General features: G+C 41.1%; 1 protein-coding gene across 2 annotated transcripts in view; it reads right to left on the minus strand.

Annotated features, from left to right (window-relative positions):
- Positions 1 to 497: 497 nt before the first annotated feature.
- macrod2 (MACRO domain containing 2) overlaps positions 498 to 24,728 on the minus strand; it is a 401,391-nt gene continuing 377,160 nt past the window's right edge. The window contains exons 12-18 of one of the 2 annotated variants that reach the window (XM_022743688.1): positions 22,424 to 22,462; positions 21,954 to 22,001; positions 20,382 to 20,528; positions 19,619 to 19,699; positions 6,930 to 6,968; positions 6,509 to 6,580; positions 498 to 1,839 (exon numbers count right to left, since the gene is read on the minus strand). In XM_022743688.1, coding sequence (XP_022599409.1) covers positions 1,817 to 1,839; positions 6,509 to 6,580; positions 6,930 to 6,968; positions 19,619 to 19,699; positions 20,382 to 20,528; positions 21,954 to 22,001; positions 22,424 to 22,462 — 449 coding nt within the window. In that variant the 3' untranslated portion in view covers positions 498 to 1,816. The remainder of the gene's footprint in view (positions 1,840 to 6,508; positions 6,581 to 6,929; positions 6,969 to 19,618; positions 19,700 to 20,381; positions 20,529 to 21,953; positions 22,002 to 22,423; positions 22,463 to 24,728) is intronic. The other variant, XM_022743689.1, reaches the window with a different exon arrangement.

Consider the following 24,728-nt stretch of genomic DNA (forward strand, 5'->3'; position numbering starts at 1 on the left):
TGACAGGTGGCAGTTCAACTCATGGAGTTTGACTCAAGGAGTTAGGAACGGAAGAAAACATTAATCAGATTTAAAAAGTGGCTAAGATAACATTTTCGTCACTGATAAGGGAGGTGAGTGATAGAGAGGTTCTGGTCTGCAGAGCTGCTGAGTCTTTGATAACAAACTGCTTGTGAGGTCTCTGGCCATTAGTGAGTTACTCAGAGGGAGGGAGGGCTCTGGGGTGAGAGCGTCTGCCAGATATCTCCTCTCATTTGATACAGGAGGGAGCCTGAGGGCCAGAGAGGCAGCATGCTGGAGATCACAGGACACACTAATTGTTTCTGTCTACCCTGAGACACGTGACTGATCGTTCTGTTACAGTTGTTCAATTTCACACGTATGAACTGAGGGGAAATTAACTGTACCAGCTGCTACTAGAATGACATAAAATACGAGCTTCTGTCATGACACAAGTAAAATCAGACACACGACAATCCACATTAAAAGCTGAGACATGGCTTCCACCTTAAACTTTATTAGTTGTTTCTGTTATAGTTTAGCAAAGCAAACATCAAAGTATGAAGGCATCATTTCATAGAACTTTAATTCATCTGATCTGCAGTATGGCACCACTGAAAATAATTCATGAATCATACCGACATTTAAAATAAACCAAAACCATTTTTTAAAATCAACCGAGGGAAAAAAACCAAGAAACCATTGACAACAGGTATTAGCCATTACATGATGTACCTAAAATTACTAATCATCAGCAAGCAATACACAACCAAGAATTCATACTTGGATTACCTCCTTAGGTCTGTGATTGTGATTTTGAAGTTTGTTACGAAATAAGGCAGATTCCCTCGATACAATTATAGACAATCTGGATAGGAGACAAGCGGAAGCCAAGGGGACTGTTTTTCCTGTTTTATGTTGGTGAAGTTCAAAGCAATTTTCTGGCATGCACTGGAAGTGGCAAAGAAAAAGGGAGGGGGGAAGGAGGGAGGGGGGTAAGCAACTGATTGGTTAAAAGACACACATCCTCTTTAGTGTGCATGGGGGTTGATGAACAGTTTCCTGGTAAAAGCAGTTAAGCTGCAGTTAGAGCAGCGGCAGACATGGGACATTATTAGTGATGTTAGATAGATGAACGGACTGGGAGTGGCACATCGCCTTACTGAATCATCGTATTGGCTGATTTAACTAAACAATGGAGCTCGAGCTGCGGTGGCGCGTGAGGAGACATGGCAGGTGTCAGTGTGTTGCACTCCAAAGAGGCTTACAAATGCAGGGTGTCGTCAGGTATTCCACTGTTGGATGTCATCATGACTGTGGCGGTGGTATTTGAGTTGTAAGAACAAAAGGATGGTTGATGTTAAGCATCACCCAGCCTAGAGTGTCAACATGAAGGAGCTGTGGCTGTTGTCCTCTGACAGCTTCACCATGCTCTCACAGTGGGTTTAGATCAAACAAAGAGACTTGAACCTGGTTTATCTCCTCGCACCCAGCTGGCTAAATGATGTATGACTCTAACACACAGTGAGGTATGGCTCATCTTTTCTGATTGATATGTTCAAGTCCTATAGTAAGGTTTTGTACATACATACATACATATACATACAGTACATACATACTTCAGGGATGAGTAGTTTCTTAACTAAGAAGGAAAAGGCAAAATAAAATTGGGAATGTGAGCATCTTGTGAGTAACTGGTTGCCCTGGGCCAGTGTCAGAGCCCATACTGACATGGGCCAGTCTGACACCAGTGTGGTTGGCCTTCGCACAGTTTGCTGGCTGTCAGATGAGGTTGATTGTCCTGTCCCTCAGCTGGTCATTCTTTCTTCTCAACAGTGTCTAGATGGAAAAACAAATCCACAGTCTGAATTAAGATTTTGCACATTTGAAATACTGGTTCAAGAATTAATATCACATCTAGACTTCTGCAGAAGAGATTAGTGTGAAATGAAGATTAGAACAAGCTCTGCTCTGCTGAAATGATCATTATACCCACAAAATGAAAAGGATTTGCTGCTTTTCTTTGTCATGTGACAGTAAACTGAAAATCTTAAAGGTTTAGACTGCTGCTCAGATATGAGCAATATGATGACACCGCCTTCGGCTTTAAGAAATTTGGATGAGAATTTTTCAACTTTTTTAGACATTTTATAGACCAAAGGAATAATCAGTGACAGTAACTGTTAGTTGCAGAAACAATATATGACCCTGCTATTCTCAGGTTTATCCTAATGTTGTCTTAACAGAAAGACCCTGGGTCATTAAATCACAGGGATTTTTTCCTGTTGGATTCATGAATATGGTCATGATATTTCATAGTTATCGTTCTATAGACTCGGAAATATACGACCATTTTTGCCGGAGGGTGGCATCAGTTCTAGTGCAGCAGTGGAAATATTCGTATATTGCTGGCTGTAGAAGACAGTTCAGGGAGGTCACTGAAAACATTGGAATTCATCCGTCTGAAGACCATGAATATTATGAATATCTGCAAATTTCATGAAACTCCAGAGATTTTGACTTTGTCATGGACCAAAAACTTTGTAAAGGTTGGAAATGTTTGACCTGATACCAAGGTCACCTCAACTTCTCGGTGGGACCAAGAACATCTTTACCAAATTTCATGGCAATCTAATCAATTGAGATTTGTTCCACAGCAAGACATTTTGCAGTGGACATGGTAGACAAATTGTACCAATCTGTGATGTTCAAGAAAGTCTCTGTGACACAGAGAATGAAAAGACATCTGGACACTGTTACTCGCTGTGAAATCTCAACAGAAAACATGGATCAGCCTCGATGTGTATCTTCAATCCAATCCACCATCTTTGTTTAGAAAAAATTTGTTTTATCAAACATTTGTTGCCCAATGAAAACATGAAGTTTTCTACTGCACTGTAGGTACCAGAGACAGATAACTAACTCTAACAACTATAACAACAACATGTGGCGACAAGTGTGAGTGCAACAGGTCTGCAATGACTTGGGGGTGGGGTGCTAAGGAGATACTTTGCCTTTGAGATGGATATCAGGGACAAGTTATAGACAACTAGAAGACAGTATGCAAATGGTGTCAGAGAATTTCACACAAAAGCAGGACAAGCCTCAAACTTATCTGAACTGTGACAGCTGCCATCTTGTTTAGGCCAATGCAGCGATAGATCATAACGTTGGCAGGCTACTGTCATTACCTCTCTGTCAAACTATAACACTGACTTTTCAAATGAATATTTTCACACTACGTCATTCAAGCTAAACTACTGACTGCACACTGACTATATGGAGGTGTGTGTGTGTGCTCTTATTGTTATATCCTAGTGGGAACTTTAACCTGAATGCACGCTATCCCATGGGGACTTGTGGCACTGTGGGGATTTCAGGTCCCCACAGGTGGAGACGGCTTTTTTAGGGTTAAGACTTGGTTTTAGGATTCAGGTCAAAATAAGGTTTACGTTGGCGTTAGGCATTTACTTGTGATGGTTAAAGTTGGGGTAAGGGGCTAGGGAATAGATTATATCAATGAGTGTCTCCAAAGGTATAGTGGAACATGTGTGTTGGTGTGTATATGTTAGCAGACATTGTGCGCAGCAGCCTCTTTTGTTTTCTACTTTTTGCTTTTATATTGAATTTTGTGATATGCTGTGGAGTGACTAGCACGTTTGGTTGATTATGACACTTGTCAATCTTTTTCTAAAACACTCTCAGTGCTGACATAGCTTATCATTTACCCATCACTATTTATATATTATGCAAGTGGCACACACGGGTAGCTATACTGCTGAAATTGTGAAATTTTTTGTTATAGACCAGTACATCAAGGAAATAGCATCTTGTTTGGTTGATCTGGTGTGATTATTTGTTTAAGGGGGACCTATTATGCTATTTATGCTAGTTTTTCCTTACTTATAGTGGTTTTGTGCATGTAAATGGTCTCCAGAGTCACTCTGTCAAGGTAAAAACCCAGTTTTCTCTTTTGTATGAAACGCCTTGTTGGGAGTCCAGCCACTACTTCCTGGTCCTATTGACATCAATACTTCTCTTGGTGCTGCCCACCTGCAAGCTTGGCACGCCCCACATAACTACTTAGAATGAAGAGTTTTCTCTAGTTTTGTAGCCATGCCGAAAAGACACCATGTTCTCAACTGCCTGAAGAAATCTGCTTTATTTTTCCACGGTTCTCCACTGCTCCAAATATTAGAGTGTGAGCCAGCACATCAAGGAGGACTGCTTCAGAAACCATGCACAGTTAGACACTTCATTTTCACAACGGTTATTTCTGTAATTCACACTTAATGTAATTCGCACTTCACACTCAAGCTCACAGCTTGTCAGTCTGCATTGTTATTGTGGATTTGTGATGTTAACCACGTTACCGCGACCTGATCACGTTAGTAAGAAGCAGCAAAGCGAAGATATAAATGCTTAAAGGCTTGTCAGTGTTGACATGCTGTACCTCCTTAGCTCAGATAAATTATCCACAGTTTAACTTTGTTCGTTTTTCAGTAAATATGCACACTAACGTTAAATTCATTCAGATCTACTGGCATCATAAACCAGCAGGAGGTGAAGCAGTGGAGACTCACTACCTGTTGACTGTCTGTCTGGTCCTCCATTATTTATATTCCTTTAGTCCGGAAGTGTCCACACATAAAAAAAATCCTAAAAGGGTTTCTTATAAAAATATTCCAAGTTAACAATAATGCCACCCAAAGTCTTTGCAGACTGTCCAGCGTCTTGATTTGCAGCACTCTTGATATTTCTTCCTCCTTCCAGCTGCCTGACAGCGGGTACGCTTGTTTTCTGCTCAAGTCCAGCTTGTGAAGGTGATCAGGTCTGTCATATTCTGGTTCAGAATTCTCTTGCTCAAAACTATAAACGGGACCGAAGCTGTTTTTTTTACACAAGACGTGCGAAACGTATCATTGCCATGGTAGTTGCCGGCAAAGTGACTAATCAGAGCACACTGGGCTCTGATTGGTCAGCTTCAGAGGGAACAGAGCGTTTCAGACAGAGGGTGAATAGAGGACAGTAAGAGATGTACAGAAGAAGAAAAATAAAGTCTTTTCAGAACATTAAAGCATGTAATCTATTTTAGTAAACACCAAGAATTAAATGATTAACACTCAAAATGGCCATAATGGGTCCTCCTTAAGTTGATTGCAGGGAGAGAGATCAACTGCTGGGTGAGCAACATTGACTTTTAACAAGAGAGGGAGTGGGCCAATGCCATTTCATAAGCTCGTCTCAACAGAAGTGGTCTATTCTTTCAAGGTAATATAGAGACAATCAAGTCGGGCAGGAATTTTCAGCTCTACCTCCCATCCTGCCTAAATTGTTTTCTTCCAGTCTCAGTAGAAACTGCATTTGCGTTTACCATTATTGGGTAGATTTTTCATCAACAACCTCTATACTGTCACATGTGTGCATGGCAGTGTAAAATGGCCTGTTGTGATTGGTTCAGACTTGACACATGCTAGTAGCCCACTAAATATTTTCTTTTACTTTTTTACAAAGGGAAATATTTTTTGTATTTAAATATTTATTTTAATAATTAAAAATAAAAGGTAAGAAATGTTCTCCCAGTCATTTAAGATAGGCCAGTTGTACAAATGGGTGGGCCCAGGTGCTTTAGGCCCACCCACAACACCACGCCTGCCCTAAGCCACGCGGTCGTTCAACAACAAGCTGCTTCTTCTCTGGTGATTTGTCTGGCGTTGTTTAAGCTCTCTCCTTTCTACACCAAGCCGTTAGTCTCTGCCAAGTTATTTAATGTGCTGCTAGCCTGTCGTGTTTATTCAACCCTGACAATCTGTTCACAACAGTTGCTTAATGAATTTTTTCTACCTGGAAACTGTACGATGCCCAAATCTAAATCCCATTCTTTGGCTCAACAACTCTATAGAGCCACACAGAGAACAAACGCAGACATGGAAATTCATCGCTCTCTCTACAGATGTCTACTTTCAAATTACACGCCGTCTTATTACTCTAAATCTCAACGGAGACCTGAGAATAACAACAATGAGGTATCCTTATCAAATATGATTTATTGGCATGATTATTGCCCCTACCGTCTGTGTTGGCTGCATATTAAAATAATACGCATTACACACTTGATTTATTAAATGTCTGATAGTTGAGTTTGCGGGTAATTCATCACACTCAATCTCCAAAGACACGCTGACACGTTTATTCCAAAATATCAGGGTCATAGCTGCAGCCCTGAAATGGGTAGAGAGGATTTACAAATGCATTTGGCCCCGGAGGAGCACATATAAACGGCCTGCCTGCCACCTGCCCCTGCAGAGAAGAGGAGATGGAGAAAGACGGGGGAAAAAACTGAGACGAGGAGGGTGAAGCTGGGTAACACTCGGCTGCACAGTGTTTAGGATTCTCCAGATGAAGTGAATTTTAATTCAGCAGCTGTGGCCACTAATAAGAATCTGCTTATAAATAGAGATGAGTGCGAGATAAGTGCATGGTGTGAGTGCTTCCTCCACGCCCTTACCTTTGGACTGAATGCTGTCAGTTGGAATTGAATCAGGTTCTCCTGAGCTCTCGACATGATCTTTCATCTCCTCTAGACAAGTGTAGGGCGAGGGAAAAAGAAAAGAATCGAGAGGAAGAGGCAATGATAATCAATCTGTTGCCCCCTCATCCTGTGTAGTAAAGTATCAATTTACTTAAACAATCTCTCTGCTCTGCCAAGCCAAGAGTTTATAATAGTTACAATATAGCACATATGCAAATATGTACTGTGATATTTAATGAATGTAAGCAGGTATGTTGACAGAAATATCCACCCGTAAGTAGCACAAGCAGGAAATGGAGGAAAGGATGAGGACAGCAGAGAGGTTTCTGTTAAGTGACAAGTTTCTCTGATGCGTCACAGTGTCGAGAGTGGGGTGAAAAACATGATCTTTACTCACCTCCATTGCTGGTGCCAGTGTCGTTGATCTCAGAGGCATCTGTAATGCGGATCAGACATAGATATGTTATTCATCTTGAAAGTCAATTCGCACATGCAGTGGATAAAAGGCTTAGGTATTAGTAAAAGTAATCATTTGTGCAAGATTATTTTGCTTTTTTTTAATTTTTCCACTCTTAGTAGTTTTCTTTTTTTTATAAAAATACATTCTGCTAAAAAAAGGTCTTCCCGAAACCAGTCCAGGGAATTTAAGCAGCGTCATACTCGTGGCCTCACATTTGCATCTATGGTGATGTAGAACAGTCTCTCATGCCTGGAAATACGGCGCCTTCCTAAAGAGTTATACTTCAAAAAAGAACAAAACAAACGCGAGAAGGGAGAGACGCATGCAAAATTAATTACAGACTGCTAGCCCTGTAAGGCAGCCTGAGACACCCCCACCCCTCAACCCAACAACAATCATCCAAACAAAGCACACCATAAAAATAACCGCTCTCCCCAGGCGATCCAGTGATGATGTAAACAAATACAACTGCTTAGGCATGATAGAAGAACATGTGGAATCCAAAATGGTTTCACTGTTCTGTATATTTACAGCAACAAGTCTGCTGACAAGGTCATTTAATCCCTTACAGCAACACCGGTTCCCTGGTAGCAATTTCAGGTTTGGATCAACGTGTCAGGTTGCAGAGGTTCTTACTTATTACCTTTGCTTCAATTTGGACCTGTAGACTGCCACCTATAGAGAACATATACTTCACACTGCTCCTTCAACATAATACTGATTTAATCTGTTGCAACATTTTGGAAGGAAATTTCTCCACCCTGAGACGCCTCTGGGACTCGAGGACTGGTGAAAAGCAGGAAGGATGAAGCAACAACGATCTCACCCTCATTATTTAGCTTTTTTTTTTTTTTTTAATTTTTAAAAACATTCAATTTTTTTATTAGCTTTTGATCTGAGGCATAGAACTGTCCATAAGTATTTAAAGGATAATTCAGGTTATTTACAACGTGGATCTTATTTTTCTATCAATAATAACATTATCCTCACCAAGCTAATTGGAAGTCCAGTGGGGCAAGAAATGTCAAAACTGTTGGTATAAATGGAGTTTAGAGAGCTGTCTTACTTGGTTCAGTTGTGAGCTTTCCTCTGCAATGAGGGATTATTACAGACAACTGCAATGACTTTTGCTTTTACCTCCAAATAATATCAGTTGAATCTGTTTTAACTACACTTGTTTGTAATTTATGTGTTTCTTGCCCTGCTGTTGCGATGCCATTGTATGCTCAGCAGTGACTTTGAATACAATTATCATAACTGACAGAAATGGCCAAAACCATGTGAATAATTAACAGATTGTAAAAACTAGGAACTATCCCCACCACATCCAGATCTTCATTGTGTATTTCCTGACAATTTATTCCATTACAAACATATTGTACCACATATGTACAAGAGGCAGGTGTTTGCCATCAATAGTGATGCAATAAATTATGCATACCCGTGAAATGCCAAGCATTAACACTTTTCCACATAATTACCTTGTGGATATTGAAGCTGATGGCAGGACATGTGAAATGTGCCGGATGTTATGACTTGTGTTGGAACAGAGCCTTCATCATGTCTGCCTTTTTAAACGAGCTAGCATAGCATGGCTGTGTGCAGCAGCAGGAGCTCACTGAAGCACTGGCCTCATTCCAGATGCTCTCTCTCTCTCTCTCTCTCTCTCTCTCTCTCTCTCTCTCTGTCTCTCTCTCTCTCTGTCTGAGGTAATAACAACACAGTCTTGGTTCTGGGGTGCCATCCTCTTCCTCTAATATCCAGCACTGATCAAAACAAAGCCAAAAGCTTGGAATTTCAATTGATTGCAGCCCCAGCCTCCCCTGCCTGGAGCTCAGAGGGTACAGCACCAATGGTCTGTCTCCCTCTCTAATTTGACTCCTGTGTGCTGACAGTGGAGGGGCTATCATTTAGGGGAGGGTGTGCGTGTGCTGTGGTAAACACATAAACAAGATGGGGGGAGAGAAAAACAGGGCTCTCTCAAGGTTCTGGTGAAGGAGAGAGAGTCCACAGAGAGCTGATGAGGAAAAGAGGAGAAAAACATTAGACTGAATTGACTCCCTCAGCAGGAAACTAGACAGCTTACACCAGTGGTTCTTAAAGCCGGGACCAAGGGCCCTGAGGGGGCCTTGACAGTGTCTCCCACCCTCCTGTTGGTATGTATGTTTATCAGTATGAATGGTAGGAGAATTTTTACATGGTATGGGTTATTGTGGTCTAGAGAAAGCAGGAATAAAACTGGTTTACACTAATTGCATTACATTTCTATAGGCAACATCAGCAAGGGTGAGTGGTAATCAACGTTTTAAATGGGTATCTAATCTGCATTTCTTTCGCATCTAAGAGCAGTAATCAGTTTATCTTTGTTATCCTTCAAGTTATCATATTTCAGTGGCGACAGATTAATTTCACCAGTGAACAGAGGTCACGCTGGAGATGGAAAACATTGAATACGTTTGTCAAACTTTCACATTCTTTAACTTTTCTCGTCATTTCAGCCTCTCAGTGAAAACATCCCTGAGAGAAAACCCATCAAGAGGGTGTGTGTGTGTGTGTGTGTGTGTGTGTGTGTGTGTGTGTGTGTGTGTGTGTGTGTGTGTGTGTGTGTGTGTGTGTGTGCTCACATTTCTACACATAAGAGAGGGGAGAGGAAGGAAGAGAGTTGGGCATAAGTCACCCTTGTATGCAGACAAGCAGAAAATTACATCCCCCCCACCTTCAATTCATTTATTAGACAAGAGGTAGTTAGCGTTTTGTTGGTCAGCATTAGTGTACTGCAGCACAGTATTCAGCCATGAGAGGGAAATGTGTTTGAACTGAACAGCAATGGTGAGTTAAGATTTTAAAACATGATATAGATATTTGAAAAGCTGTAGCTTTTGAATGATAAGTTTTCTCATTATTTTGCATCATTCTTGAACAGCGTTTGTCATTATCTACAGCAGTTCTGCTTCCGCACCAATATTACTGTTCTTGTCATTCCGGCTCAGTCAGCCTACAGGGACTGCCTTCCCTGTGGGTCACCCACACAGCAGCATGGGAACCGTCTCTGCTTAATGTTCCAGACAGGAGCCTTGAGCAGAACAGGAGGTTCCTTTTGTCCCTCAGCCACGGGACATCTCTCCGTCTTTCATTCATCTCTCTCTTTTCTTGAGCAGTGGAAGAATAAAAAAAATCGACGGAGGTGCAGAAGTGTGTGTGCCGTACAGTGTCAGTTCCCCAGGAGAATTTCTCCTGTTCATTTGATCCCCAAACCGTAGCGTGGAGAGCTGGTCTTCTGTGTCTGAACAGGTCCTGGAGCTTTGATCTCAGCCAACACACAGGTGTCCAGCTGCTCCCACTCAAACAATGGACGTGACCTATCACAGTCTCTGTTCAGGAGCTACCACAACAACTCTTACTTCCCCATAGCTGCGCAGTATCTTCTGTGAAATGCCCACATTGAATACATCATAAGTGAAAAACATTTACTGACTGAATCTCTTCTGCTGATTCCATTGAGTATTTCTATTTTGCTTGAGTTGATCAAGTATCTGGTAAAGGTCTTTCGTTTCTGTGGCTTTTATGAAGCTGATGGAGGGCCACTGCTCGCTCAACAGCACTTCATCTTGAGAGAATAGGATAGGAAAATGTCAAGGTCAGTAACAGTATCTATTAAGAAGCTCCATCTCCTTTCAGAAGATGAGAACAGAATTAATTTCAGAGTACAAACTGGGTGGTCTATGAGGGACTTGGGCCTGGTCTGCATTGGGCCATGTATATTAAACAAGTATCAAAGAGCCCCTCATTGAACTTTGCATGGACTAATAGCTTTGGGCCTGATATGCCTAGTGCAAAGATAATTAAAGACATCTCCCTGCTCGAGCAAAACAAGAGCGGGTGGACCTCAACAAGTTCCCGACCAAAAGAACTAATGAGCTGGTAAATGTGAAAGCAGCCCATTTTCATATGTTAATGTTAAATTTATAGTACAGGCTTGTGGAAATACCTTAGCTGCATGAGCTGCCACTCTAAAAAACAGGGGAAAAAGGGTTTTGTGAGGAGTGGGTGGGTCAGCATTTGAGAGCCAGAGTTTTCTTTACTATGAGATGGAACAGTGTCTGACAATCTGAGCCAATTAAAGAGCATTGAGCTGTGACCTGCAGGCTAGGGAGACGAAAACAAGCCTGCTCAGTAAACACAGTGACCGCCCCTCTCTACTGCTATCCTCCTGAAAAGCCAAGAGTCTTCATTAATATTCCGCCTTTCTTCTCCCTAAGAAAAGGCCGAGGGGTTGTGGACACTAAGTAGCATTGTGCTCCCCTGCGGGTTTGGGTAACCTTGCAGTGGTGGACGCGGTGGGGCAACTCCGCGTTGGGTCAGGGTTCTCTAAACACACTGAAAAGGCCCAAGCTCATTACACAGGCCTGGGCTATGCTTGACAAGATGAGAAAACACAAAGTACTCTGAATGACTGAACAGAGAACAGGACACCATCTGCTTTGGGGTTAAGCTACAACTCAAGAGAAACTGAAGATGATTAGAGGCAGGGAGGGATGGCAGGAGAAAAGAGAGGGCACAGTTGACAACATATGTTGCAAAAAATGAAGGGAAAATGACCACTGGCAAACCTTTGATAAGACATAGGGTTGAAAGAAACAGCAAAGCCAGTATAAAAAAAAAAAAGAAAAAAAAAAAAGAAAAAAAAGTTGTCTCCACTGGCAATGTGTCCTACGCTTGATCTCTCTTTTTAGTCTTTTTATATTCCCCACTTTGTCCAAGGTAGTGTGAGACGGTCACCGTGGTCTGTCAGAAGATAAGAGCGAGAACACTGAGATATGCGGAGATGAAAGGAGTAAGTGAATAACTGATTAAGTTAAGAAGTGAGAAATGGAGACAACATAAAAATAGACATGGAAGGGAAAAAATGCAAAAGAGGCCTCCCCCTGTGTGACCTACATACCTGCTAAACCTGTCAGTGGTGGACTGCTCCTCTCTCATCACTCGCTGAATTACTTTACATAATCTTTAGACTCTCTCTGTGCTGCTAGCGGGCCTGCTGCAGGAAGCTGCCCTGCCGCTGTCTTCAATACCTATTGTGGTTTACTATATCAAGGCACAGACAGACAGTCTTGCAGAGGATTGGTGAATCTGACACAAGGTGATCTGGCCACCACCCCCCCACCGCGATACATTAAAATGGGACACACCAAAGCTGAGGGAGGTGTAGAAGCAGCATGTTTATAGAGGAAGGCCTGGATGTTTTTGTGTCACCAAGGACACGGCTCAGGCCAGCTGACAGATTTGCAGTTATGAAGTGATGCCTCTTCTGGGCAGCTCAAGGTTTTCCACAGGAGATCATGGATCGGACCAGTCAATATAATCACAGAGCTAGACTGCAGTGAAAACCAGGCAGAGCAGCTGTCTATTATTTAAAGGTCAGCTAGAGAGCAGCTTGATTGGTAGTAGAAGCTGTGTGTGTGTGTGTGTGTGTGTGTGTGTGTGTGTGTGTGTGTGTGTGTGTGTGTGTGTGTGTGTGTGTGTGTGAGAGAGAGTGAGAGAGAGGTGTGTGCACTGTCGGGCTAATGGAGATATAATTATAGAGAATGAAAAAGTTACATCTGATATTACTATCATGACACTTTAACCTGATCTCACTTCCCCTTTGTTTGCTGATTATTTGCCCAGTTGTTGTCCAATACAGCGCTTTCTCTGATGACTTATTCTGATGTATCACTTTCTAACTGTAGTCAGAGCATGAGATAATATACTGAACTGTGTCATACTGTTAGAGCTACAACTAATGAGTATTTTAATCGGTCTAATGGACTGCACTTATATTGTACTTTTCTAGTCTTATTGACCACTCAAAGTGCTTTACACTAAAAGCCATCTACACCCATTCACATGCGTTCTCTCTCTATATATAGTGCTTCTCTATCACACACGATACACTGGGGGCAAGTTTCGGGTTTCGCTCAAGCCACAGCATAAACATAAAGCTGGAAACATAACATATTTGGCACATTTTTGCTGATCTACTAATCAATTTATGGACTAATTATTGCAGCTCTAATATCATGCATTGTTATTGCATTATAGCCTCTTTGGATTCTGAGTGAATTTGGAGAGGGGAGAGAAAGGGGTCAATATTTGAACAATTCTAGTGAGTAAGGCACACAATGACATTTGCAGACCAAAGAGTTAAAGACTCATAGTCCCAGTTGTCATGTCTTAGTCTCAAAGACTATTGTTGTCAGTATCCCGCCTGGGTTTGCTTCTGTTTCAGACTGAAGCGCCGCTGCCATCAAATCTTCTTCACTGCCACCCAGAGACAGGCAACCTGTACAGAGATCACTCGTCACTCAGACATTGTCTGTGTGTGTTTTCAAAGGTTGTGTGTGTATGTGAGAGAGAGAGAGAGAGATGGAGACAAAAAAGTGTTTGAGACTTTTCAAACACGCATTTGTTGTATCTCTGCTGGCTGACAAATTCTCACTCTGCTCAGAGTTGATTCATTTGCTGTTTTTGTGAACCAAACAGAGGGGTGGAGACAGGAGAAGAGAGCTGATCAAAAGAGGAACTTCAAAGGAGCACAGAAAAAGTGTGTCCCTTCTAGTCTGTGGGATGAGGCCCCCGTCTTTGAAGCTGGCTTCTGGGCCAGAGGTGACCAACATAATGGACATTGTGCACATTGTTGGTCCATTCTGCATCTCCAGCTAAATGAGTCTCTCATCAGTAGGAAAACGTTACAAAATGATGGATGTGCTGAGGAATGATGGCAAAGAATCAAATTCACTCAGACTCCAAGGGATCGACAGACTGAGAAAATAAATTTTCAAAAGTGAAACTTTTTCATATCGAAATCACCAGGAAACAGGCTCCATTTGATACCCACTGACCCAAACTTAACAAACAAGTCAAAACAAGGAGTCAAGTTGAGCTTAAGTATGAGGAGCAAAGCCAAATGGAATTCAACAATGAAAGCTGCATTAATAGAGATAAATATAAGTAGTCTCCTCTCGGCATTCACACACAATGCCTCAGCAGGGTTGTGATTGGTGTAACTGCTGTTCCTGGACTTTCACAGTCAGTGTAAAAGGCTATAAAACACAAGCATAGCCTAATGTCTTCAGCCAGTGGCAGCTTGCTCCCCAAGGAGCCACTCAGTGTTACAGTATACAATGTTATGCCAAAAGTTAATTGTGTGCTGACAACTCATAGCCACAGGAAAGACCGCATTGCTCTCCAGAATAAGATTTACACCACCAGTATTCCATTGTTCACAAAAGACCAAGACAAAAGGGCACAAAACAACCAATTAAGCAAAGCTTCAAATCCTCTTTGCAATTTTAGATGAAAGAATATAAATGCAAACCGCACTTCAACAACAACAACAAATTCTGAATGGAACAGACCAATGAAATCTGGGATAAATTATTCAAGATGCTAAAAAGAAGAAGAAAAAACTCTTTTGATTTGCAGTGGATTAATAAAAAATTCCACTCTGTACTTGATGCTTTAACAAAACAGCGACCACACAGGGTCACCGTGCTGTGATAGTTTTGTGAGTACCTTCACATTGCCAATGGCAAGTCCGCTATGTTTCAGAAGAACCATTTGTGTCAGAGTGTTCACACACACGTACACACACGTTGTACCACTGGGGGAGTAAAATATATAGAAATCAATAACATCCTCTGATAACACTTGCAAATAACAGAATAAAACTAATTCTCATGATCTCATATCATGTACGAAGGGGATTGGTTGCACCTTCATTTTGATGTTTTTTATTTTACCGTTTGTGGATCTTAAAAGAAGATGAATAAAAGAAGGTGGCTACACGACATGCATGTGGTGTCTGGGCACCATATGGCACTTGTGGATGCAGCTGGGCTTTCTGCTCAGAGCCTCACATACAGCGAGCTGCAAGCAGTTGCGACAGAGTCACAGTGCTAAATAAAGCAGTTGCAGCCATCAATACTTAACACATCCTGGCCACCAGGGTAAAAAAACATTTGGAGATAGAAAGCAATATAATTTAAGACAATCACGTAACCATAAAGCAGTGAAGACTCTTGGATAATGAGGATGAACTGAAGTTTACTTGAGCTGCTGTGATGTTTTTTTTCACAACAGGTCTAAGGAGGGAAAAGGAAACAAAGAAAAAATCAAGGGAGAGATGAGCAGTGGGAGTGTCAGCTCCAGCAGCCCCTGGGCTGATGTAATGGTGGCTTGTCTCTCTGCTGTGTTGAGACTGAGATTGTTGTGATGGCCTGCTGGGTCTGTCTGTCTCTCCATCCTCTTTCTCTCCATCTCCCCTGCAGGGTTCCTCCTGCCTGGCTTTAGTATGCTATTACAGTCTGCCCCCTACTCCTCTGTCTGCTCTGCAGGTCTGCACCCAGCCATGTTCAGGCAGAGACCACCCCTCTAAAGTATTCTCTGTAGCGTCTTTCCATAGTCAAGGTGCTGCTTTCATCCCACAGCCAACCTCTAGCAGAGGCGGGCTTTATCAAAGGCAGAAAAATGTAAGAAACAGGGATATAGTGAAGATTCAGGCTCGTTAAGTTGCAAAGTCGCCTGTGCTGTATATTCAGGCGTACTTGTACATCGAGGAGTAGCATCATTGGAACAGGACTGTCTTTAGGCCATATTTAAAAAAAGGCCGTGTGGACAATCGGCACATACTAAGCTGACTGGCAGTGGAATAGGAAATCCCATCACAGAACAGTCATGCACGTCACAAACTTTATTCAGGTTTGTGTTGGTGCATTGCATGACATGGCGAATGCTCAGCAGTCAAAACTTCCTCCAAATTTGATTGGAGAGAAGGAAGAGCTGCTGTTTACTCAGTGGCATTGAATCTGTGCAGCCATTAAATCTTACCTTTGGAGCTAAGACAATAGCTATCGACTCCTGAATCACACTGCATGAAGGAAAAACAATTTCTGTTCACAACTCAGATTTATTTATTCGTAGCTTTAGGCAAAGACGGTCGTATTTTAATTTATGGGTGTTCCGTGAGCTTACTGAAGCGGGTGCCCACTCTCAAGTCACCAGAATCAGGCTTGCTAGACAGATATTTCAAATACAATAACAATATATTGTAGCCTCTATTTCCATTTCCAAGTAGGTTATGAATATTCATAAGTAAAGGCTGCTTGGATTCCTATTTCAATTTGGGGAGCCTTTATAACATCCCAAATATCAGAGAATTGCCTGTGCAGAGAGATATCTAATACATATGATTCATTTAGTGGAGGCGCAGCCTGATTTAAAATACAAATTCTCTCCTCTGACTACCTCCTCACATATCTCTACAGCACAAAGACATTCTAGAGAGGTAAATAAAATCCCTAGAATATAGCGTTTGTTATATATTGTTTGGATCCTATGGCTTTCGGTTGCTTATAACTGTATTAATTACTAAATATTTAAAAATAAGCGTATTTATATAAACAGGCCTGCGATGTAAACAACAGATGGCATAGTTTGGTAATAAGACCTATATCTATAATCAGGACACGTGTGTAGACAGAATAAATTATTACATTAACAAGATATAATGATGACGAGCGTGAATATGAATAAAACATAAAGCTGTTTTCCTTAGCTTTGTGTTATGTTATTTTGTGCGACTGAGCTGGGACTGAGATGCTTAGCTGTGAAACACACTTCCACATGTGCAATACTGAACTACGTGAGAACAGCAGGGTGTCAACAGACATCGCAGACAACTGGGAGCACGTGGATATAAATGTGCAAACGCAAAGGATGATATTGTAGAAGAATGTAGACACGTGGCTGTCAATATCACATCCTGCAATGTGGGATCACTAATATGTACAGTGTTCATCACGAGATTAATCAGTGAAGCCTCCTGCTATGACAATGTTCAGAGGACTGGAAGGTATCGAGCTGGTAGTTTTGAAATCAAATGCGTCCACAGCCACAGGTGCGGTATAGCTGGTTCTATGTATGCTACAGTACATTAGATGCTGCTCAGAGGCCTACAGTTCATGGCTGAACAACCTGACAGAATAATTAACCAAATAACAAATTAGAAAACATTAATCTAGCAGAATTTACTGACAGACTACAAGAAGCAGCAAACTCCTTTTTTGCTCAGATCATAGCATCAGATTTATCTTTCCTTTTGGCCACTGTTAGCATGTTGGCAACGTTAGCTCATTTCTAAAATGGTGATGTCTGAGGTGAGGAGTCTGCCCTTGACACAGAAGGGAAAAATAATTCAGTATATCAAAGATCTATAATTAAATTGAATGATTGGCAACATTTTGCTCAAATATATAATTTTTTTGTTGCCTGCAATCAGAAACCCCCCCCCCTCTCCTGTTCCCGTAGAGACATCAGACTGCTAAGAGGGTGTGAAGAGAAGAAAACAAAATGAAAGAATTAATCCAAAACATACATCACCATCTCTCAGTCACTTGTGTTTGCAAATTACTACTTGTTTGTGAATATAATACATTGTCAAAATGTATACAAAAATAAGGTAGCGAGTAAGACTGAGTGTAGAAGAAGGTGTATGCATGTGTGTATGTGTGTAGCAAACTCATATTCAGCTGTCCTCAGATTGTTTGAATCATTACTTATTCCTCCCATCATTATGAGCCATTTTATTACTCCTTTCAATGAAGCAGATTTAACCTCTATGGCCATGAGCAGGCAGTCTGATTACAGTTATTATTTCTAATAATGGGTATTGGCTCTGGAATCATTGGGTCTTGTACTGTGAATAACTGGTTATGCATGGCTAAGCCGGGCAGTGTTGGCCTGCATGAGATTCAATATCCGAGACGGTTTGGGTCTGCACTCTGTCCAAGGCCCCGCTCCTCTATACAAAATGCAATCTGCCTGCAATCAGGAACGACACTGCTGTTTACCGCTTGACAGTGCCACCACACAGCACACGGCCCGTGGTAACCCTAGACAGTGACAGGCACTGGCGGGCGCAGGCAAGACACAATCAACAGGCTGGAGTGAAGCTTTCCAGTGATGGAAAGCCTGTAGTGTTTGTAGGACGCATTCCAGTGGCTTTTCACAGAGGATGGAGAAGGCTATCTCAGATAGATCTATCTGGAATGCTCACTCTCACCCTAAATTAATTGAATGTCAGTAAAAGAGAAAGTGAAATAGAGGTGAGAGAGTGACTCAGACCTTTGTGTTAGTGCAGTGGTGGGAGAGGCTGGGGTTCACAAATCAAGCCCTCAACTTCTCCAGAGAACAGCCTTAATCAGTGACGGTGTGAGCCAGAGAAAAATGGGGATTATAAAGACAGATTATTCCACGCGGTCAACGGAAAAACATAAATGAGGACTACGCACCAAGAGTAGAGGTTAGTGTATATTGAAATGGCTGGCTTCATAATGGAGCTCAACTGGAGAGAGTGAATATGAGTAAAGGCTAAAGATTTGACAGCCCTGTTTAAAAGAGAGAATTTACACAAAAAAATTTAATGTCTGTTTTAAAGGGTATTTTTCCTTTAAATATTGTGTTTTCTTTAGTCCGAATAATACAATATTTTTCTTATTGTGAACAAAAATGTGTAAGCACATCAAACTTCCCTACCCTGTCTGCACCACCGAGCCTCTGGCCAGTGTGTTCCTACTGAAAACGTTTTAAAAACGGGTCACAAATATACAGTCTTAGTAATTCCCTTAAACAGCTGGGCACTTCAGTCTTCAACAAATATTACTCATACAAGAAAAAGTGAATTTGTTGGGGACTATTTTCAGATGCAGATTATCACACATTTGGTGCAACAGTGAGTATTTACAGCAGCAGGAAGGTGTATATGGGATTGATGCAAAATAAACTACGGTGCCCACGTTCATTCATGACGGAACATGTCACAGAGTGCAATGGTTTGGCTCACTGATGTGTTAAAGCTTTGGATAACAGTGGATGTCGACAGCACAGAGGAGTATGATATGTTAGGCTTTGGAATATGAAGATAATGCTTTTCAAGGCATTTGTTGACAATAAAAAAACATAGAATATCAGCCTTATTATTTACAAAGCTGTTTTGAAGCACAAACAGCTTCTACTAACTCTAGCCACTCACTATATTAAGCTAGTTCAGGTGCAACTCTGATGCATTCATGAGTAAAAACAACAGTTTGATTGGGGGGAAATAGCTACACAGCTACACTGGCATATTTGGGTTAAAAGGTATGAGCATGGATGTATTAAGGAGAAGTGGATAACACGTTCACAGAAGGTGTCCCTTTCAGTCCCATGAAAATTTCTCACTGGGCACGTATGTCAAAAATGTTAATTTTAGAATGAACTGTGGCTGCTATCAACACCTCCATCATGGCCTCCAGCATGTTAGGCCACTGGAGGCTCCCTGCCATGCCTGAGGACTGCCTGTTCAAAGTGATGCATATGTGATAAAGTAGATCCTATGGACTGAGCCAGCAACTGATTCCAGAGGAAATCTAGTTTGGCAGACAGCAGCCAACAAAAACAACGCTGACCACACTAATTCAATACACAAGTATACAAATACACTAAACTGGACGAAGAGCATCACGATTGAAAACCAGTCAGTCAGACTCTCAATCAGGTCAAATCAAATCATATCAAATCAAATCAAATCCAAGCAAATCAGATCTTGCCTTCCATCTCCGCAGTGGACTTGGCTGCTTTGTCGTCGTCGTCGTCGTCTTCTTTCTTCGTAGCAGGTTGCTCTTCCTCTGCTGGAAAAAGGAAAGCGAAGCTGTGATGCTTGTTACACTACAAATTGACATGACATCAGTGTCTTTGCAGACAGGTGATCGCACCCACCTGTCTGCAAAAAAGAAGGCTGACCTGCTGTCTTCGGTTAGATCAGCGTTGTTAATGTGTTTATGCGTGAGTATGGTTGCCTCAATGTGTGTACGTGCTGTGGACTGTGAGGCTCCAGTGATAACATTGTATGTCCAATCTGTAATACGGCAAGCAATCTCAGTCCCAATTCCTCCTCAATGCTGTTCTGCTTATTCTGTGCTGAGAGATAAATTTGCATAGATTCAAAACACTGACAGGAAGAAATAAAAAACACTCCAGCACGGAAAACCCTTATTGTGCATTTATAGTGTTCCATCTCCCAACCATGTAATTTAAGACTGGCTGGTAACCCCAAAAAAACGCAAACATCTATGTTTTCATTTTGTTATTCTGTCATTAAATCAACCATCCGGGTTTCATGAATTAAACTGTCTTGCTCATATCTGTCTGCCTCTGTGCCCAGTGAATATTTTGCCACATACAATGAGAAATCATCAGAGAATCACCTGAATCCTTTTCAATTAAAGATTAATATCTGTGACTGAAAACTTGTGTACCTCACACATTTGGATGTAAGGATAACAACAAACACATGTACTCTTATGTAAATACCTTTGTCTTCCTCCTTATTTTCATCATTGTCGATGTCTTTATCTTCAGCTCTGTCATTATTGATGTCCATGTCTTCCTGTTTCTCTTGGTTCTCTTGGTCCTCTGCAGCCTTCTCTTGACCTGGCTCCTCGTCTCCTAAATTCTCTTCTGTAGGCACACAAACATTGAAATATAAAAAAGTTCCGAAGCATTCAGGCATAGGGAGTTCAAACCTTCGCATTAAATCCTGTAACACGTGGCAGAAAAACAATTCTGTACTTTATTACTGCTGACAGAAATCTCTCAGAAACATTTTCACACCAACAAGTGCTTTGTTTCCACTTTGAAAGGCATTGATGTTGTCAAAACAGAAGGAAAAACGCTCAGACACAACATTTTCTGAAGAACAAGTGCTTGACTTAGGCAGTAAATGCAAGTTTAAATGTATATTACTTGTAATGATTGGTGTTATAAAGGTGTCATTTGGTTATTGCCAAATAACCTGTATTTGCTAGGGTGTGGTCTCTAAAGTCTGAAGACAAATTCTAGTTCTTTTGCTATAATAGCTGTATATTCTAGGTATTAGTAGTTAAAGAAACAAATTGAACATAAAAGGAATAGCACAAAGCAGAATGTGAAGGAACAGAGTAATCTGTAAATAAACATGCTAATAAAGGTGTGTGCATGTTAGGTTATAAGGTTATATTTTACAAAGTAACCAAGACCACATAATTGAACAACATATTGATCTGTTTTCACCTGCAACACACACACACACACACACACACACACACACACACACACACACACACACACACACACACACACACACACACACACACACACACACAATGCAACTGTTGCATTTTTGGCAGAATTAGCCTGCAGGTGTTGTTTTTAAACTGTATATCTTTGCTCCTCCTAGGTGATACCTCTATGTTTGTGTCTCATGAGAAAGTAATTACATATCTCAGGTCTTGGATTGCATCCCAGGGCTGCATTTGCTATAACTCTCTCATAGAATATCTACAAAATTCATGTTCAGAGAGGCTCTATCTGTCAAATCTTTGTCAATGGGATGGGATTTGAATAAAACAAAAACAGAGGAGAGGAGAGGCGAGGCACTGCACACTGCCAGTATGCAAATTCAGAATCTTAATTATATACCAGCAGCATAGAGGATATTCGGAAAAAGAAAAATGGTTCTAGCTCCAAGTTAATGGTTGCCCCTTTGCAACACACACAGTTCACTTAAGGCTCTCTCTGTCAGCACAATAAAACACATCAGAGTCTTGGGATCTGTTATACTGATGCATTTAGAGTTTTTTTATACTAGTTATTCCTTTACTGCTAACAACACTGATCGGGGTAGATCTTTAATCAAACTCTGAGCTCAAGTGAAAACCAGAGCAATGAGCTGCACGTCGCTCAGCTCCTACTATTCCCATCTCATCTACAGATAAGAGTCAGATCAATCTGCGCCCCTTCCCTCTCGGTAGCGAGCGATGTGTAGAGTAGTGACAAACTACACACTAACACTAACCCAAAATCACACCCCCCCATCCATGCTGGAGCCTTGACTTGTAACTGTACCTGGGTTTTGACTTGCCATCTCCACGTCTTCTTCTTTTCCCCAAGCATCTAGAAAAACAGAAGAATTCAAAAGAGTGGAAAACATTTGAGTTCATTGCTAGAGCCTGCAGTTGAATTGACTTGGCTTTTGATATCACCTCAAACAGCCTTTTCATTCTATCTCTTTGTGTAGCTTTGTCTTTGTACTGCAGTATGAGAGCAATGGAACCACAAAGACATGCATAAATTAAGTGACAGAAAAGAAGGGGAAAAGAATGTCACTTCTAAAGCCATACATAATTGAGGGATTTCTTTGTTCCAAGCCTCTGTGATAAGAGTACTTTTCTTTAGTTAGAGTAGTGGCATACAGGATGGAAAGACTGAACTGGAGCGAATAGAAAATTCAATTTTTGATGACAAATGACATCAAGAAGCACTGGTAGCGCCGAGAGGCTCAGAACATGTGTTAATGGTCCGTAGAGCTACATTACCATTGTCACCCTCTTCTTCATCACCTGTTTCCTCTTTACCTGAAAAAGGGAGGGAAAGGAATCATCAACCAAACACAAGCATGCATGGGGATAACGCCAGTCATTAATTCTGAAAAACAAAGCTACCAGTCATACTAATGATCACAAACTGTTCAACTCTAGACAAAAGATTCATCTTGTGAGAGCTGGCATCACATTTTAAAACAGCAACGTCCTCCTGTTTCGGTAGCCTCACTTTCAAAATGTGCTTTTATATAGAGGAGTTTTCATTCAGTTATCAGTCAGGGAAGCTTTTCTGTCCATGTTATGGGTAAGGAAACAAACTGCTGCTCTAACTAATAACATTTGGACAAACCCTTATTTTATTTAAAATGCAACAGCTAATTTGTTAGCTTTGTTAGCCATTGACATAATCAGCTTTAAGCTTCAGTTTCTTAAGGATTACAAACTGATTATTGTTACAGTATATTCTTGTTACATTGAACAGATGTGTAGCAGGGGATACTTATAGAGGCAGTCTATAGTCATGCTAGCAGCTCTGTCAGGCTGTAATTAGGTTTAACGGTGCTTCGAGTTAAATGCTAACATTGGCATCCTAACATACACACAGTTAAAAGGTAGCATTATGCTAAAAGGTATTATTATGTTTTAACATGATCACCCTTGTAATTCACAGTGTTAACATGCTAATCTTGCTAACTTGCATTGAACAAAAAGTTCAGCTGAAGCTGATGGGCTATTTGGTCATAAACCAAATTTTTGGGACAAATGCAAAATGTGTCAGTATGATACTATAATAGTATTATGTATATATACTGTAGTAGTATAGTATATCTAGGTAGTATCACTATGATACTATGAAACATACAGACATAACATCAAATTTAGAGTCAGGACAGCATCTGCCCAACTTCAACTACCCACCTACTGTACAACACTATAGCAAAATTTATCTAAATTATGCACAAAAGACAGATTTTAGAAGTGACATAAAACAACTTCAATCCATGCATCATATCTGTTACCCCCACCCTATTCAACATTATTGTCGCTCTCAGAAATTCTTATGCACGCACACGTGCACACGCACACACACACACACGCACACACAAAAACGATGACATTTGGGACAAATTGAGTAAATGAAAGCCATGACACCAATAAGAGAACATGCTCTACAATGGCTATTGTGCAGCTTCCATAATTGCTTTTTTAACAAGCTGCAGAGAGAAACCATTTTTTCATATCTATGCAATTTTGCCCTGCACTCAGAACAATAAAAATGCCAGCCTCTATTAAATGGGAAAAAGGCCAGTTCTACCAGTGCTGCATGTTTGTCTCAAGTGCCTCTGTCCATCACAGAGAATGCTGGTGACACACAGTAGATGGCAATCCTTTCTATTAATCATGACTGGCATTTTGAGATGGAGCCACAGACATGGGGCTGAAAAGAATACTTCATTGGGAAAAACAAGTTAAGATGAATGCTTCGCTGGCCATGAGGTCACCCTAAACCTTTCTTCCGCGTTTAAAAATTATGCGTGGCTGTTGAATCTGTCTAAAGTGATCCCAAACAACAATATATCAGATACGACAAAAGGCTGAATGTAATTTCCTCCCTGTTATTTGATCATTCGTATTTGGCTTATTGAATGGAACAGTATTCAATTTGTGATAAAGGATGCTATAAGGGACAGATTGTGGGTAAACACACTGATACACGCACAAAGCAGACAACAAAAGATTCTATGTAGGGCAGATGTGATTTATAATGGCTTCAAGTTAAGTTCAATTAGAACATTGTCTCTCCATGAAGTAAAAACCCAACCAGCCTCTCCACCGGCCCGCTCACTCAGGTGCTCCAAACAGCAGGTGGCAGCATTGTCACAGCTTTACTCTACCTGATACTCACTGTACTAAACTGTCTTCACCATGAATCAGAGTCTGACATACTTCACACAGAGGGGCTCCAGCCAAAGTCCACACCTCAGCACTGTTGGTGTCAAATCTCCCATGAATTCCACTTTCAGAAATATGGCGAGAAAACAGGACATTTCAGGTATTAACCTGCCCTGGAGTTGAATGAATGACAGTACTGTAGTGTGTTGAATAAAATCTTAGTCTCACACACACATGAATGATTTATTTATATAAACATCAGATCCAGAGGTACAGTATCACAAAGTCTTTAACAATTTAGATGCTGATATTCAACCTTCCCTGTGTGTCCTACTTGCATGACCGTCGAGTAAACATCAGCTTCAGATAATATTTTCTATTTCTATTTTGTAGGAAGTAAAAGCAG

Source organism: Seriola dumerili, unplaced genomic scaffold (genome assembly GCF_002260705.1).
Source record: "Seriola dumerili isolate Sdu_G_001 unplaced genomic scaffold, Sdu_1.0 BDQW01000073.1, whole genome shotgun sequence".
Classification (NCBI taxonomy): Eukaryota; Metazoa; Chordata; class Actinopteri; order Carangiformes; family Carangidae; genus Seriola; species Seriola dumerili.